This window comes from Candoia aspera, chromosome 4 (genome assembly GCF_035149785.1).
Source record: "Candoia aspera isolate rCanAsp1 chromosome 4, rCanAsp1.hap2, whole genome shotgun sequence".
Classification (NCBI taxonomy): domain Eukaryota; kingdom Metazoa; phylum Chordata; class Lepidosauria; order Squamata; family Boidae; genus Candoia; species Candoia aspera.
The window spans coordinates 9281859-9296318 of record NC_086156.1 but is presented as its reverse complement, the minus strand read 5'-3'; the positions used below and the strand labels follow the sequence as shown (position 1 = coordinate 9296318).

Below are 14460 nucleotides of genomic sequence, written 5' to 3'. Positions count from 1 at the left end.
GTCTTCTGCTCTTACACATCATGACTATTACCTCTGCTTCTCCAGCTCCACTCAGCCAAGGACATCCTTCTCCCTCAAGGAACTCCACTTTTTTCTCTTCCAGTCTTATGTATCATTTTTCTGTAAAGCAAACCTCTCTAATGTTGTTACCCTCCCATAACTAGTGTTCGAATAACTATGATATTAACTATGATGATAATATCTGTGTGGGCTTTTTAAAAATTAATAGCATGTGCAGGAGACCAACTTTTAGGGACTACAGCACACAGTGAAAGGAAAGTATATTCTCTCACTGTGCTGCCAAAAGTAACACTCCTAAACTACTGTTTTATGCCAAAGTTTTCAATTATACCATGCCAATAAATGATAACTCTGTATATGGCATCCTGAGACACTCAGATGAAGAAATATCAGTACTGTAACTTTCTCTTTGATTTGTGTTGTTGACAGGGTGGCTGCTTTCTTTCCGATAAAATTTATGTGAGAGGAATTCAGTAATATGAAAGAGTACATCTAGAAACTTAGAAGACAAAGCTGTTGCTTTTCTATTTTCTGCATGACAGACATCCATGTCTATATCTGTTATCCTTTCATCGTGCCTAAATCTGTAGTGCGTGTGGAGCCAATGGGTGCTTCTCTTCCAGGAATAATAGCAGTGGAGGCAAGGATCATTTGCTTTTCATTGGGACTGCAGCACTGACGTCTTGACAAAAATTGTGTGTTTATGTGAACCTGCTATTGAATTCTGAAACACATTTATCACGTGGTTGCTAATGATACATTTAGGGTGGCATCATTTGACCCTAAATGCATGCAAGTAAGTAGAAAGGAAAAAAATTGCCTGCCTGCATTTCCCCTCTTCTTTGTGGAATTTTAGACAATCAGCTTCTCAGGACAGGGTCTTGTCCTCAGCAAAACACTTTGCACATTGATGGTGCTATATTTTGTTTATAACATCATGGCCAGTTTAAGAAATGTGCTTGCCCAGTGCAGTACCAGATTTCAAGTTTGCCGTGCACAAAGCCATGGATTACCATTTTGCAGATGGATTCCTGTGAAATGAGATGGTAAACTATATATTCAGCATGGAATTACCTGAGCTAAAAATAAAATTAGTGTCTAGGGAAGACATACTGGATACAGAGTCATAGAAACCACCACACAATAAAATCCCATTTAAGAAAACGACCCAATTGACCTGGTTTACTGGTAGGCTAGCTAACAGAGCTGTATTAGTTTCTGGGGAAACCAGGTTCCCCCCAAAATCTTCTTAGCCCAGTCTTCCTGTTGGCCAACACAGAGCTCCATGAGCCAGTGGAAAATCCCAGTCTATGCACTGTCTAACATGGAGCTGCGTTAGTTAATTAGTAAGGCTGCTTGCCCAAAAACCTGTTGGACCAAGGCAAACATGGGGATTTCTGTAGGGCATAGAACAATGCAGGCAGGCAGCCATTAGCCTTTTGTGTTCTCTCTCACACATCGCCTACTTTAGCCTACTGCTGAGGTCCCCACATTTCTGGGCCTCAGTGCAGCTATATATGCTCTGACTCCCTTAAACTGGCCCTGGATAATTGGAATCTTTATTATGAAGCCACTTACTTTTTCATTATGCCTGTGTGGTGACATCTGAATAATGTTTCCCTACAGCATGGACATCTTTTCTGAATAAATTAGATTTTTTTTTCATTAATGATATATATAATGTCAATAATCTTTTTCCCTGGGTCAGTCACCAATGGCTATTTGGTGAATAATATCAAGGCTAGAAGGGACTTCAAGGATAAGTAAAAGACCCACAATAGCTCAAGCCATGCTACTAGGTACCACAAGTTTACAACAATTGTGTCATCTATGAATATGTTCCAGTGATAAGATCACTCTCCTTAACTACATTTTTAGGCACATGGAACTATTAAATCTATTTTTATCTTGAAACTGGCATGTAATAGTAATAAAGGCATAGTTATAAATAACTACATCAAGTAATGAACAATTATGCATTAGTTGTGGACACCCAAAAGGTTGTCCAATAATATATAAGCATTTTATTTTTTACAGTGCTTTTCTCCCAATTATAAGTGATTCTCCAAGATATCTGGAATGAAATAGGATACCAAATTATCTGCAACATGGGATGTAGCTTTTACACTGGCTTGCTACCCAAGACTGATCAATGGAGAATGTTCAAACTCTCCCCTCTGCCCTACACTCTCCGCATATTTAACGTTTATTGTGATCTCAATATGTTTCCAGTTTACATGACCTAATTCACAGTTTGCCCACTGGATCATGTTTGTAGGTGTAGTCAAATATTGTATCCCTACATTCATCTTTTAAATATCGGAGGATGTGTTGTTGACTGAGAAGGTGGGTTGACCTCATCTTCAGTTCTAGTTCCATGACCTTGCAGTACCTAATAGGTAATGTTTGTTTCCCACACACTCATAAGCAGCCCAAGGAATTAAATAGGCAAATCAAAAATAAGCTAATTGTATGCCCATGTTTTGCATGCACTAAATTGTATATTCATTGTGAAAAGGGGCATTTCAGATGGTTGGAACATTTGAATTTCAAGTGGTATTTTGATCTGTCTAAATAACAGTTATTGTGCAGGGGGGAGGCAAAGAAAAGATGTGCCTCTTCTGTTGAACATTTGTAAAGGCCATTTTAGTCTTTAGGAATAAGAGAGTATAATGAAAGCAGTGAAAGCAAGACTGGAAAATGTATAGTTTCTTGCATAGAATAGTAAACAAGCAACATTTTCTAGCGTCTTTCTTTTACCCACTTAAGAGAAGGATTGATTTTGTTGCAAGAGCTCTGAAGAATGCCATTTATTGACTCCATTGTACCATGTAATGTCACATTCCATTTTAAGTATGGGTTTAGTGCTGTACAATGCAAGGTAAGTCATGTGAAACTGACCAAAGAAAAAAGTTGCAGGGTTTTTTAGATTGGGTAGAGCCCCATTCTGTTCTTGACCTACTCCCCTCTGCCACTGGGGGTGTGCACTCTAAAATCCCTGACCTGGGCTATGGGCAGTTTAAATGAAAGATCAAAGGGCAGAGCAGGCATCTCTGTCCTGCTGAGGTGGGCCTTTCCCAGGCTGTCACACTGTGAGGCAACCAAAGGTTTTGTTCTGCCAGGAGTCTAGGCCCGGTCTGTGAGGCCTAGTCCTCCTTTGTCTGGCCTGAGAAGTTTGAGGCCCAGATTGAGGATCCAGCGTTGTTCAAATGATCAAAGGCACGAAGTCCAAGACATGAAATCTTTCTTTCCATTTCCTTTTCTTAAAAGAATGAATTGCACAAGTACCAAAGAAAACCATTGCCATGGCTTTTCAGTGGTGCACCAGCTCTAGTCCTTCAATTCTAAACATTAAAAAATGCAAGTGCACTTTGGGTTTAAGCCCAGCTGCACTGCCAGCATCTGTGAACATGTTTTACAAAAAAAAAGGGGGGGGAGGGTTAAGGATTAAGGCCTTTAGGTTTGTTTTGTTTTAAAAAGGTCTTTTAGGAATAAACTTAGAATAATTTGAGTTCCTGTTCCCTTCTCTGTTTTCTTAAAAAGCAGACAACAGTGCATTTTAAAATCAGACTAAATAAGGAACAATTAGTTTCAGCAGCACAAAACTAGAAAGCAATCAAAATCCTTGGATTTATCAGTGATTTAAAAAAAAAATGTTTTATGAAATAGTACTGCTTTTTAAATATAATTTAAATGTACAAATCTGCTATGAAAACAAGCACTGGCATTTTTTATTTTAATGTAATTTTTCTTTAGAAAATTATTTCTTATAGTCTGGTTCCTGCATGTTTAAGAGGTCACATTTTGAGGAAAGTTTTGATTTTTAACAAAAATCTTTTTTACTTACCTGGCAAAAAGTCCTATTGAATTCAGTTGGATTTAATTTTAAATAGACATTTATAAAATTGCACTGTTAGAATTCCACATTTTGTTAAGATTATAATTTTATGAACTTCAGTTCTCCAATTCCACCATTTCTTCTATGCTTGGTATAAATAAGAATAAATAAGGTGAATATTCTTAACACTAATTTTAATTGTATTGTTTTTGTACTTTGTGTTTGAAGAAAGGGGAGGATATATTTACAAATCTCATGGTGGCTAGACGAGTGATATGCTAAGAACATACATTCCAGACTCTTGGTTCCATTTATCAATCAAAGCCCCAGACAATGTATTTGTAGATATTGGGCTTTTATACAACAACATGAAGAACTTTCTGCAGCTTTGTCTGTGTGCCCGCACACATTTCAGAGTAACTATAGGTACTTTCTGCTTGAAACATAACTCCCTCATTTCATGTGTTTAGTTCCAAGTAACATTTGCATCCATTTTAAGAGTTCTCAATGTTAGAAGGAAGATGGTTTAGGGCTAAAGTGTTGGGGTGGAGATGTTTCTACAGAGAGAGAGAGAGAAAGAGAGAGAGGGTATCATCCCTGTGTTCTGAAAAGGAACTTTGAAAAGAACAAAGGTTTTAGAATTTGAAATTAGGATCTGGGAAGGAATAAGGCAGTCCTTGTTCCTGGAGCTCCCACCCAGAATATATACGGTATGTGGAATGATTTTTCATCCATCCTCCAAAATTCAGTTGTACTGCAATCATTTATGTTCACTGAGAAGTTCCCTTAAAATGAAGCTGAATTTCTAATAATAATCAATTGTTTGTTGCCTTTGCTGCTCTTTAAATAGTTCTTCTGCACAAAATTTTATTTTAAATTTCTTGTGTTCTGCAAAACATCAAGTAGTCTCCATCATTAAACATACACACAGACTCACACATTAATACACATCTGCATTAAGCAAAAAATAGTTACCTTTATAGACTATTTCATAATTCTGTGGTTCCACCTTTATTTAATCTTTATCTAGAAAAAGTAATATTCCAAAGCCTGATGCAAAGGTTATAATCCAGTTATATTGGAATATGTAGTGTTACACAGTTTCTTGTCCCAGAAATTTAGACTTTAATTAGGAATCTGAATTAGTAATATTGTGGCTGAAATCTCATTAATCTACATTTCTATATATGTATAGGCATTTTTCAGGCTTCTACTGAAAAGTGATTATGGGTGTATTTTTTTACTTTAACAGTATTTTGTTTATTGATAAATACCTCCGTAGGTCTTTTCATTTTGCCATATTTTACCTGGCAACATCTGTATTGTTTCAGAAAAGATACGCAGTTTGGATATTTTAAAAGGTATCAGTGGCATGGTACAGAGACCTAATTACAGAGAAGCACTTGAAGACTTTTTTTTTTAAAGTCTGGTATGGTTGTCCCTTTGCCTTCTATTCTTTGAATTTTATTGAATTGCTAAACTTCAAGTTCTATAGCTCATTAAAACCAAGCACATAATGGATGGGGTTGGGGGAGTAAGATCAGCAGAAGAAGCTGAGACCTTGCTTTAATATTTAACATTATGTTCACTGAAATATTGGGTCTGTCTGTATTTTTTTTAAAAAGCCATTTGCATGTACACAAATTCTATATATTTATAATGGCATTTTTGAGTGCACTGATATAATGGAAAGCTGTATGTTCACTGAAATATATGTCTATTTATTTTACTTTATTTTTTTTGTATAAGCACAAAATCCTATAGATTTGCAAAGGTAGTCCATGAGTGAACTGACAAATTGTCAACTAGATATGAGGTAATCAGTTCCAGCACACTTTCAGTATAATGGCTGTTGCCATTTTTTTCTATCAGATAATTAACTACTTTGAAATGTAAGCCTTAAACCATATTCAAATGCAAACAATGAAGTTAAATGTTGATTGTAAAGGGTAAACATGTAATTAATAGAGATATATCTGATATTTAAGATATCTTAAAATGTATTTTTAAATGAACTTTCTGTGAACCCTTCATATCTCATAACTTTTCAGGTTTACTGAAACAGATGCATTTTTACCTAGTGTGCACAGACAAAACAGGGGAAATATGTGAAATATGCATTAAGGTCCATCTTGCCTTACATGTTCAGAATTCTCAAGCATGCAAAATGTAACTGAAAAGATTAGCTTTCTGGATGTCATGACATACCTGAACTCTACTTAGATATTTTATCTATTTCTTAGCAAGATTTGACATAACTACTGGAAGAATAATTTAAAATACACAGAGGCTCACATAAGCCTAGAAATCTCAGACATTATTATAGATAACATAAGTAAAATGGAGAAAAGAATTATCTGGTTGGGAATTAAATAGAGTTGATGCTTTTTAATCAGTTCACTATCTTTTGCCATGATTTGTTTAATGCTTTATTTTAAAAATTGCTAAGTATTTTCCATACATTCAGGAACATATATTGGTAGGGAGTTTCAGCAAAAAATATTAGGATTATTTTCTTACTGTAATACTGAGGGAAGGAAATAATTAATAGCAGAAGATATGGAACTGTATTCAGATAAGCCTATTAATTGATGAAACATGGCCAATATATTTAAAATGTTAAAAATGCTTTGTGAATAATTACATGCTGTCAATAGCTTGTGAGGGTAACCAGTCTGAACCAATGAAGCAGTAACCAATGGTTCATAATCCAGAGAGATGAGTATGTAAGGGTACCAGAGAAAATTTTTGCATGCAAAAGACAGTTTATGGGTGAATTAACAAAAGCTAGCAATAAAAATTGTGTGCTGCCACTTTTGAAGAGGCAGCTAAAGGTTGGAGAGGAAGCAAATTTATTCTGCATGCCTGGCTTGTAGCCCCTTCATGAGTTCCACAGGAGCATTAAACAAATCCCAGGATAGCCTTCTGATTCTTAAAGAGATGGGGGTTTTTTTTACAAAATAACCTCATTATTCAATTAATGAAATACAAAGTGGGTAATTTATGATGGTAGCATAGGTTTTTTTTTTTTTCAAGCAGACATTTTAAAAATTTTGCATATTGTAGTCAAGGCAGTTTAGTTTAGCTTTCATATACAGGAGTCTTTTCCTACATTAATGGTGGTTGCAAGGGAAAAAGTAGAGTAATTGAAATTTTCATAAAATAGTATGCATGTATATTTAAGTTTGACATTTGCAACTCAAAATCAGCCTGAGTTACTAATCTTCATTCTGAATTCAAGGGGTTTACTCACTCTCCATTTCAGGATATTTGGATGGACTTGCTTGTCTTTTAGAGGCTGTGGATTGATGAAGAGGTAGTTGCAAGGACTAACCAAGAAATGACATTGTTTACCAAAAAGCAAATCCTTTCATCATAACAAATATATTTTAAAAAATACTCATCTTCACAGAATCAAACCTTTTAAAACACACTGTTCCTGGAACTGCTGGAACAAGAATTGGTTGCTTTATAGTTTAGTCACAGGAAAAGTTTTCAGCAGTTCTATAGACATTAGCCGGAATGATAAAAGAGGTGCCAGTATCGCCAAAGCTATATGCAGTGTGAAATTTGAATAAGCTAATGTCATTTTTGATGGCTCTCCAGGGTTGGCTGATTTCATGGGATTCCTGCTACTTTGCCTGTAAAAAGCACCAAATGCCAGCACTATCCAGAGAACCTGTGACAGGCCTTCTAGATGTTACTAAACTGCAACTATATTGCTCACAGTTAGACGTGCCAGCCGGAGCTGCTGATGTTATAGTTCAAGAACATCTGGAGAACCATAGGCCTATCCATCCCCAGTCTGCAACACATACATACCCAAATGCATCAACTGGAAAAATGATGTAAACTTTAAAATAAGTTAATTTCCTGATTCTAAAACGTGGAGTTGTCCAGAATTAATAAAACCTTATTGACGGGAGAAGCACATTCATGCAGAATTACAAAAGATGGAGAGAGAGCAATTGCACTCCTAACAGCATAGGCTACTTGCAGTTAGGAGCAAGCAAAAAGAGCATTGGAATTAGCTTGGTTTAGGAGACAGGCCTGCCAGAGCAGTTGCGGAAAGATGCTAAAAGCCTTGAGGTGACGCTAACTGTGGGCTCTATGTTGTTGAGCCATGCCATTTAACATTTAAAATAGCTTTAAGAGGCCTTCACATTACAGTCCTTCCCAAAATGTGCTTGTATTGCAAAGCAACAATACACATCAACATTAATCAAAGCTAGGGTTAGTAAAACAGCCCATAAAATATATTTTGGAAAATGGACATAGAAAACAAACAAATCTTTAGAACTTCCCTAAATATTAATTGTTGTGGTTGATGAACTGTAATGTGAGACGTAGATCTTTCCTAGTTCCTAACAGTCCTTTTCTATAGCATCTTCCTTACAGTGTAACAAAATCTTTTCTTGCACAAAGGATACAAAGCCAGGTATCCCCCATTGTCTCCTAAATTTCATTTTGTTATTTTCAGCAAGTGGGTAGGTGGATGGATGGGATGAATTCCTACGGTGTTACAAGGAGCTTTGTCATGTATGCCCGTACATGCAGAAAAGATGATCTTTACAACAGAGACCTCAAGAGAAATTGTTGCAACAGTGTTTTTGTAGCAACACATTCTTCCTCCTATTCTTCAGCATTGTTTTTTGTTGCCTCACTGAACTTGCTTCCAGAGGCTGCCAGAAATGCTGCTTGTCTTATGCACACAGGGGAGAAAAGAATATGGCATCCCCCAAGTGTGAGAGCCAAGAAGAGATGAAAAAGATCAAGTGGGATTCAGTGTGATAAATCAGATGCAGTTAGCTTCCCAGAAGGTTTGTTGACCAAATTTTTCAGTTGCGCCTTCTCGGCTACCTTCTTCAATGGCCTAAACAAACGTAAATCAATCTGACAGCGTTAGTCCTGCCTGCCAGGAGCCCATTCTTTGATTTCACACGTTTGGTGCAAATTACATTCAACCTGTAAATGCAAAATTCTTTATTGGGGCTATGCATTAACATTTGTTCTAGGGAAAAATACATTGCATCAAGCTTTCTTCTATGACACTTTTCTCATAAACTGTTTTCTACCCTTATGGAGCATCCATACAATGCGAAATAGTTTAGCAAGCGAACTTTGCTACTTGCCATTAAAACAACTACATAAGGTGTTAGAGATTGTGGACCTCCTACTCTGTGTTTCTAGATAAAATGTAACTTCTCTGAGGATAGACCCATGCAAGTTTAGTTTTCTTTTGTTTCCAAGAAAGCTTTCTTCTGCTTTCTCTCCAACGAACTAAGCTGGCATAAAATGAACATGTGGTAGGCAGTGTCATGCTCCCTAACAGGATCTCTGAGTCAAAATACTTCGATGCTCATTTTGTTCCCTTTTAGCTCACATTCTTGGATAACAAGGTATCCAAAACCTCCCCATCACAAACATAAGAGTCCTGCTGGATCAGGCAATGGGCCCATCTAATGCAGCATACTGCGTCATACAGTGACCAACTGAATTCATTTGGGAAGTTCATAAGCTTGGATTGGAGGGTGGTAGATATGTGCCATTGTTGCTTCCAGCAAGCAGTATTCGTGGCAGCAGTAAACAGCTGTCAAAATTAGGAGCCATTGGTACTTGGATCTTCCATCAAATCTTTCCCATCCTCTTTTAAAATCATCCAAATTGGCTGTCATCACCACAGCTGTTGGCAGCAAACTCCACAGTTCAACTATGCACTGTATTAAAAAACATTTCCTTTTGTCAGTCCTGAATCTTCCTCCTGAGCAAGATGATTGAAAAAAAATATAGTTGTGGACTATCCAGCAACTTCTGGAGAGAGATAACTTCTGAGGAGATCAAGTTAGTATTCTACATTTGGCTATTTGTAAGATAACCACATGAGCCTTTATTCACATTCTCATCAAACTTTGTTAGATAAGGTACTGACTTCTACAAATTCAACCTTAAGTGTAAAGTGTTGTTGAGAATTCTGAATCATTTTGGCATGTATCTTCCTGCCCTCTCTGACTGTTGTTTGGTTAGTCAGAAGTACTCTTCCTCCTCAGTGGGGAGAAAAATTATCTTACTTTGAAGTTCCCTCTCTCTGGAGGATATTACCCTGTCTTTGCTGTTCAGTCAAAATCAAATCTTAAAATTAGACCTTTAGGTTTTTAGTTGATTCAGTAAGAGTGCTAGCATTTAAATACTTTTTAAAATGTTAACCTTAATATTTTATGAAGTGCTGTAATTGATAGCACTTGTCTGGGCTTGGAAGCTAAGCGGAGTCAGGTGTGGTTAATACTTGAATGGAAGACCTTCAGGAAATACTAGGGCTGCAGGATAGACTGGGAAGTTCAAAAATCACCCTGGAAGAAGGCTGTGGCAAATACATGGATATGTTCATGAAATTACCAGGAGTTACTGTATATTCCAATTGAAGGAAGTTTTATCTTTTGCTTCTTGACCACAGCATAGTAAAATACTGCTGAAGTCAACTCCCTGAAAAGAAAATCTACCACATTATGCATATATGTATACTAAAAATAAAACTGTACTGATAAAGTTGGTTTCAAAATTGCAATACAGCCAAGCCCTGGGTAAAGTAGATGAAGTACAGATGAAGTTGGACCAACGCAGTCTAATTTGAAGTCCCTTGCTCAGCCATGAATCCCTTGGATAGTGTTGGAATCATCAACATTTTTCAGTGTAATCTGCCTCACAGACAATTGTGCATAAGAAATAGAGTGTTTATTTCTAAAACCTTCTTGGAGAGATGATAGGTATAAACATGATTGATAGGGTTATCTGCTTATGCTTTGCAAATGGATTCAGCCATGACATTCAGATCATTATGATTAACACAAAAGGAAAGAAAAACCCTGAAAAAGTGTATTTTTTTAATCAAAGAGCAGTTGAGAAGAGGATTCTGTTCTAGCTAGAATTTTTGTTCTACTGTTGTCTGAAATACTGATTAAGCAAAGTGCCTTGGGGTGGCAGATCTGTTTTGGGGAATTTACTGAAATATAAGTCTTCTGAGTGCAGTACCACATCTGTTAGGTCTATATACCTCAGCTACATTTGACAGTTACTTTGGAAGTAAATTAGGTACCCTTGAACTCAGTAGCCCTTTCCTTTCTGTTGTTTATTCGTTCAGTTGCTTCCAACTCTTCATGACTTCATGGACCAGCCCACGCCAGAGCTTCCTGTCGGTCGTCAACACCCCCAGCTCCCCCAGGGACGAGTCCATCACCTCTAGGATATCATCCATCCACCTTGCCCTTGGTCGCCTCCTCTTCCTGTTGCCTTCCATTCTCCCTAGCATCAGCATCTTCTCCAGGGTGTCCTGTCTTCTCATTATGTGGCCAGAGTATTTCAGTTTTGCCTTTAATATCATTCCCTCAAGTGAGCAGTCTGGCTTTATTTCCTGGAGGATGGACTGGTTTGATCTTCTTGCAGTCCAAGGCACTCTCAGAATTTTCCTCCAACACCCCAGTTCCAAAGCATCTATCTTCCTTCTCTCAGCCTTCCTTATGGTCCAGCTCTCGCAGCCATATGTTACTACTGGGAATACCATTGCTTTAACTATGCGGACCTTTGTTGTCAGTGTGATGTCTCTGCTCTTAACTATTTTATTGAGCCCTTTCCTACTTCCATTCATTTCAGCAATAATAGTATCTTTATATGTAAAAATAAGTATTAAAAGTGTGCAGTGATAGCCACCAAGTTATTATAGAACTGGTATGGAAGTCTGTGTTACTGCTGCAACATTTAGCAGGCCCAGCAGTACATGGAAAAATCTGATTACATACATGAAGTAAGTAAGTAAGTAATAATGTTTATTTGGTCAATGACCAGCAACATGAAATTAATAAAAATAGCAAATAAAATAGACATAAGTCAAATGAGTACATTTTTCTTTTTAACCTGGAATGTTGCTGGATGGTCAGTTCCATCAAAAGACCAACTTTTTTTTGACTGTCACAATTTGATGTCCTCTTTTTTACAGGAAACTTGGGCTTCCTCAGAGGTGGAGCTAGATGGTTATTGGGTTAAGTATATCTTGGCTATTCCAAGTAAGGTGGGTGGGAGATCTAAGGGCTGTATTGCAACTTTAGTAAGCACAGCTTTACAATTCAAGTGTTGTACATGAATACAGAATCTTTGCAACTGGCCCTGTTCATGCAGAGCTAATTGCTTAAATGTTACAGCAATAGCATGGATAAATCCAAAGCTGGGCAACTGCTTCGCTACCTGGGGCAATATAAAATAATGTGTTTGCAGTGTTTGTCTGTATTATCTCCCCTACGACAGATGTTTCCTGTGTTTGTACATGCGTGCACCCACACACACGTTTATATTTTCAATAATTATACTCAATTTTTAATGGTGAATTAGGCTTATGTTAATCATATTTATATATATTACTTTGAAAAGGTTTAAGATGGTATGTAGGAAGTTATTAAAGTTAGTAGAATATTGTTGACCTTCCATTCCCTAGGTGAAAAAGAATTTCTGTCTAGGAAGCATTGTTTTACACACTAGTATAGATGGAAGCTGGATTGGAACCTCTTGTTCCCACTAATACCCACAACTTGGGAGGGGAAAACACCAGCCCTGCAACCACCTTACATATGTGCTCTGAAGTTGACTGTCATTTTACCCTGATTAGTATGAGTGGCTAGTGCTTTGGAAGCAATCCTCTGCGGCAGACTTTTTCTTCCCCTTTGGATTGTTTTCTCTATAAAGGTGAATGTTGTGGTAGAGTTCAGGTGACTGAATCCACTTCTTAGTGATCCAGTTTCAACATACTCTCTATACTAGCTCTACAAAACTCTCTCCTATTCAATTTTCATATTGCTAACAACAATGTAGTGATTCATTCAGAATAATGTTTATGGCCTCCCCTAACAAATGTTGATGTCCCTCCTGCCAGCCACATATGTACCTTGAAGTAAACCGCCCAGAGTCCCTCTGGTGGGAGGAGATGGGCGGTGACAAAGTTGATAGATAAATAAATAAATGAATAGGATAACCACCTGGTGCTCCCTAAAACATCTAAGTTGAATCCATTCTGAGAGACCTGAATAAGCTCAATCTCTTGCTCATGCTCATCCAGATCTTAAGCTCTTCTGCACATCTGTTTGAATCAGAATTGGTTTATTCAAGTATAAGAAAGCGGGTTCAAGGTAATTTTATGACACCCAGCTTGTCCACTGATCTCAGAAATTTTGGAATTGGACAAAGCAACATTAGTCTTTATTAAGAGGCTGGCTTTCAATGATCTGGGAATGCCATCAAGTTGAATGTCTGTGTGTCATCTCATCAACCTGTAAGCCACTGTCCAAAGATACTCTCTCTCATTCGTCTGTAATTTGTATTTGTTCTGAAATCACATTTGCGAGTCAGGGAAATAATACATAACTAGCTAGGTTAGGCTGACTTTATAGGGTTTGTGAGTGTGATTGTTGTCCTCTATTCTTGCTTTCCCCATCACAGTCCTGAACAATTGTTTTTCAAAAGTAGATTTTTTGTTTAATATGTGGTTATTCGCTTCATGAAGAAAGTAATGAAATATTTCTGACAGAATCTTTTTGAATGTCTCCTTCACATGTTCAGTTCCGATTCACATGGAAATTAAACAAGAACACTAAGGATAGCCACTAAAGAATCACCCCAATTTATGAATGTCAGTGAAATGAAAACCAGATATTAGTAAATCATACATACTGTATATTATATCAAGTATGAAAATGAAAACATCTTGCAAACTGGTTTGAAACCCTGTTTTTTTTTAATGCTAACACATATATATTTGCTGCTATACAGCAATAATTAAAGAGATTCCTTTTAAGAATTATTTTTCTAGTATATTTATTGTTTAAAATACAGCTAGTGCTAATAAAAGCCACCCTTGGATTTTCTCTTCCCACTCCCTTTCCTTCTGAATGTCAATTTTGGGAGCCTGCCAAGCTTGCTGGGATGACTGTATAATATTTAACTGGGCTATAAGCCCAAAGGGAATCCAAGAGTAAAAGATGGACAGATGCAGCATGCACAATCATTGCTTTAAACACAGCCCAGTTGATATTTCTGTTTTTTTCATACTTTGCAGGTGCTAAAGAAATTGATATTGCTGCAACTCTGGAGCATTTGAGAGATCAGAGACCTGGAATGGTCCAGACAAAGGTACAGACGATGAAGCCACTTAGGTTTTAAATACCAATATGCCAGTTCTAAATATTTCTATTTGGGGATAAGCATCATAGCTAGACATACGTAAGATTTTTTATAATGCACATGAACCCTTCCGTTGGTTTTGGTAAAATTCTTACTGTTGTTAGTGTGGAATCAAATCCATCTTTAGATTAGTAAATAAAACGATGCCTAAAACAAATCTTCAGGAATAGGGTTATTTCTCTCAAATATATTCAGAAACTGTCTCCGTGAGCTATATTGGAAAAGGATCATTGGTCAAGAATATTTGGTAAAAGTTTGAAGAAAGCACTAGAACATGAGTACGCTAGAATAGGTCAAAGAAATATGTGTTCCAATAAGTTACCTTTAAAAAGTAAACATCCATAAAATCGCCATGATAAAAATACTAAACCACAGAAGCAGCT

General features: G+C 37.0%; 1 protein-coding gene across 1 annotated transcript in view; it reads left to right on the top strand.

Moving 5' to 3' along the window:
• PTPRN2 (protein tyrosine phosphatase receptor type N2) overlaps positions 1–14460 on the top strand; it is a 666056-nt gene that overhangs the window by 643210 nt on the left and 8386 nt on the right. The window contains exon 22 of the mRNA XM_063301899.1: positions 13953–14026. Coding sequence (XP_063157969.1) covers positions 13953–14026 — 74 coding nt within the window. The remainder of the gene's footprint in view (positions 1–13952; positions 14027–14460) is intronic.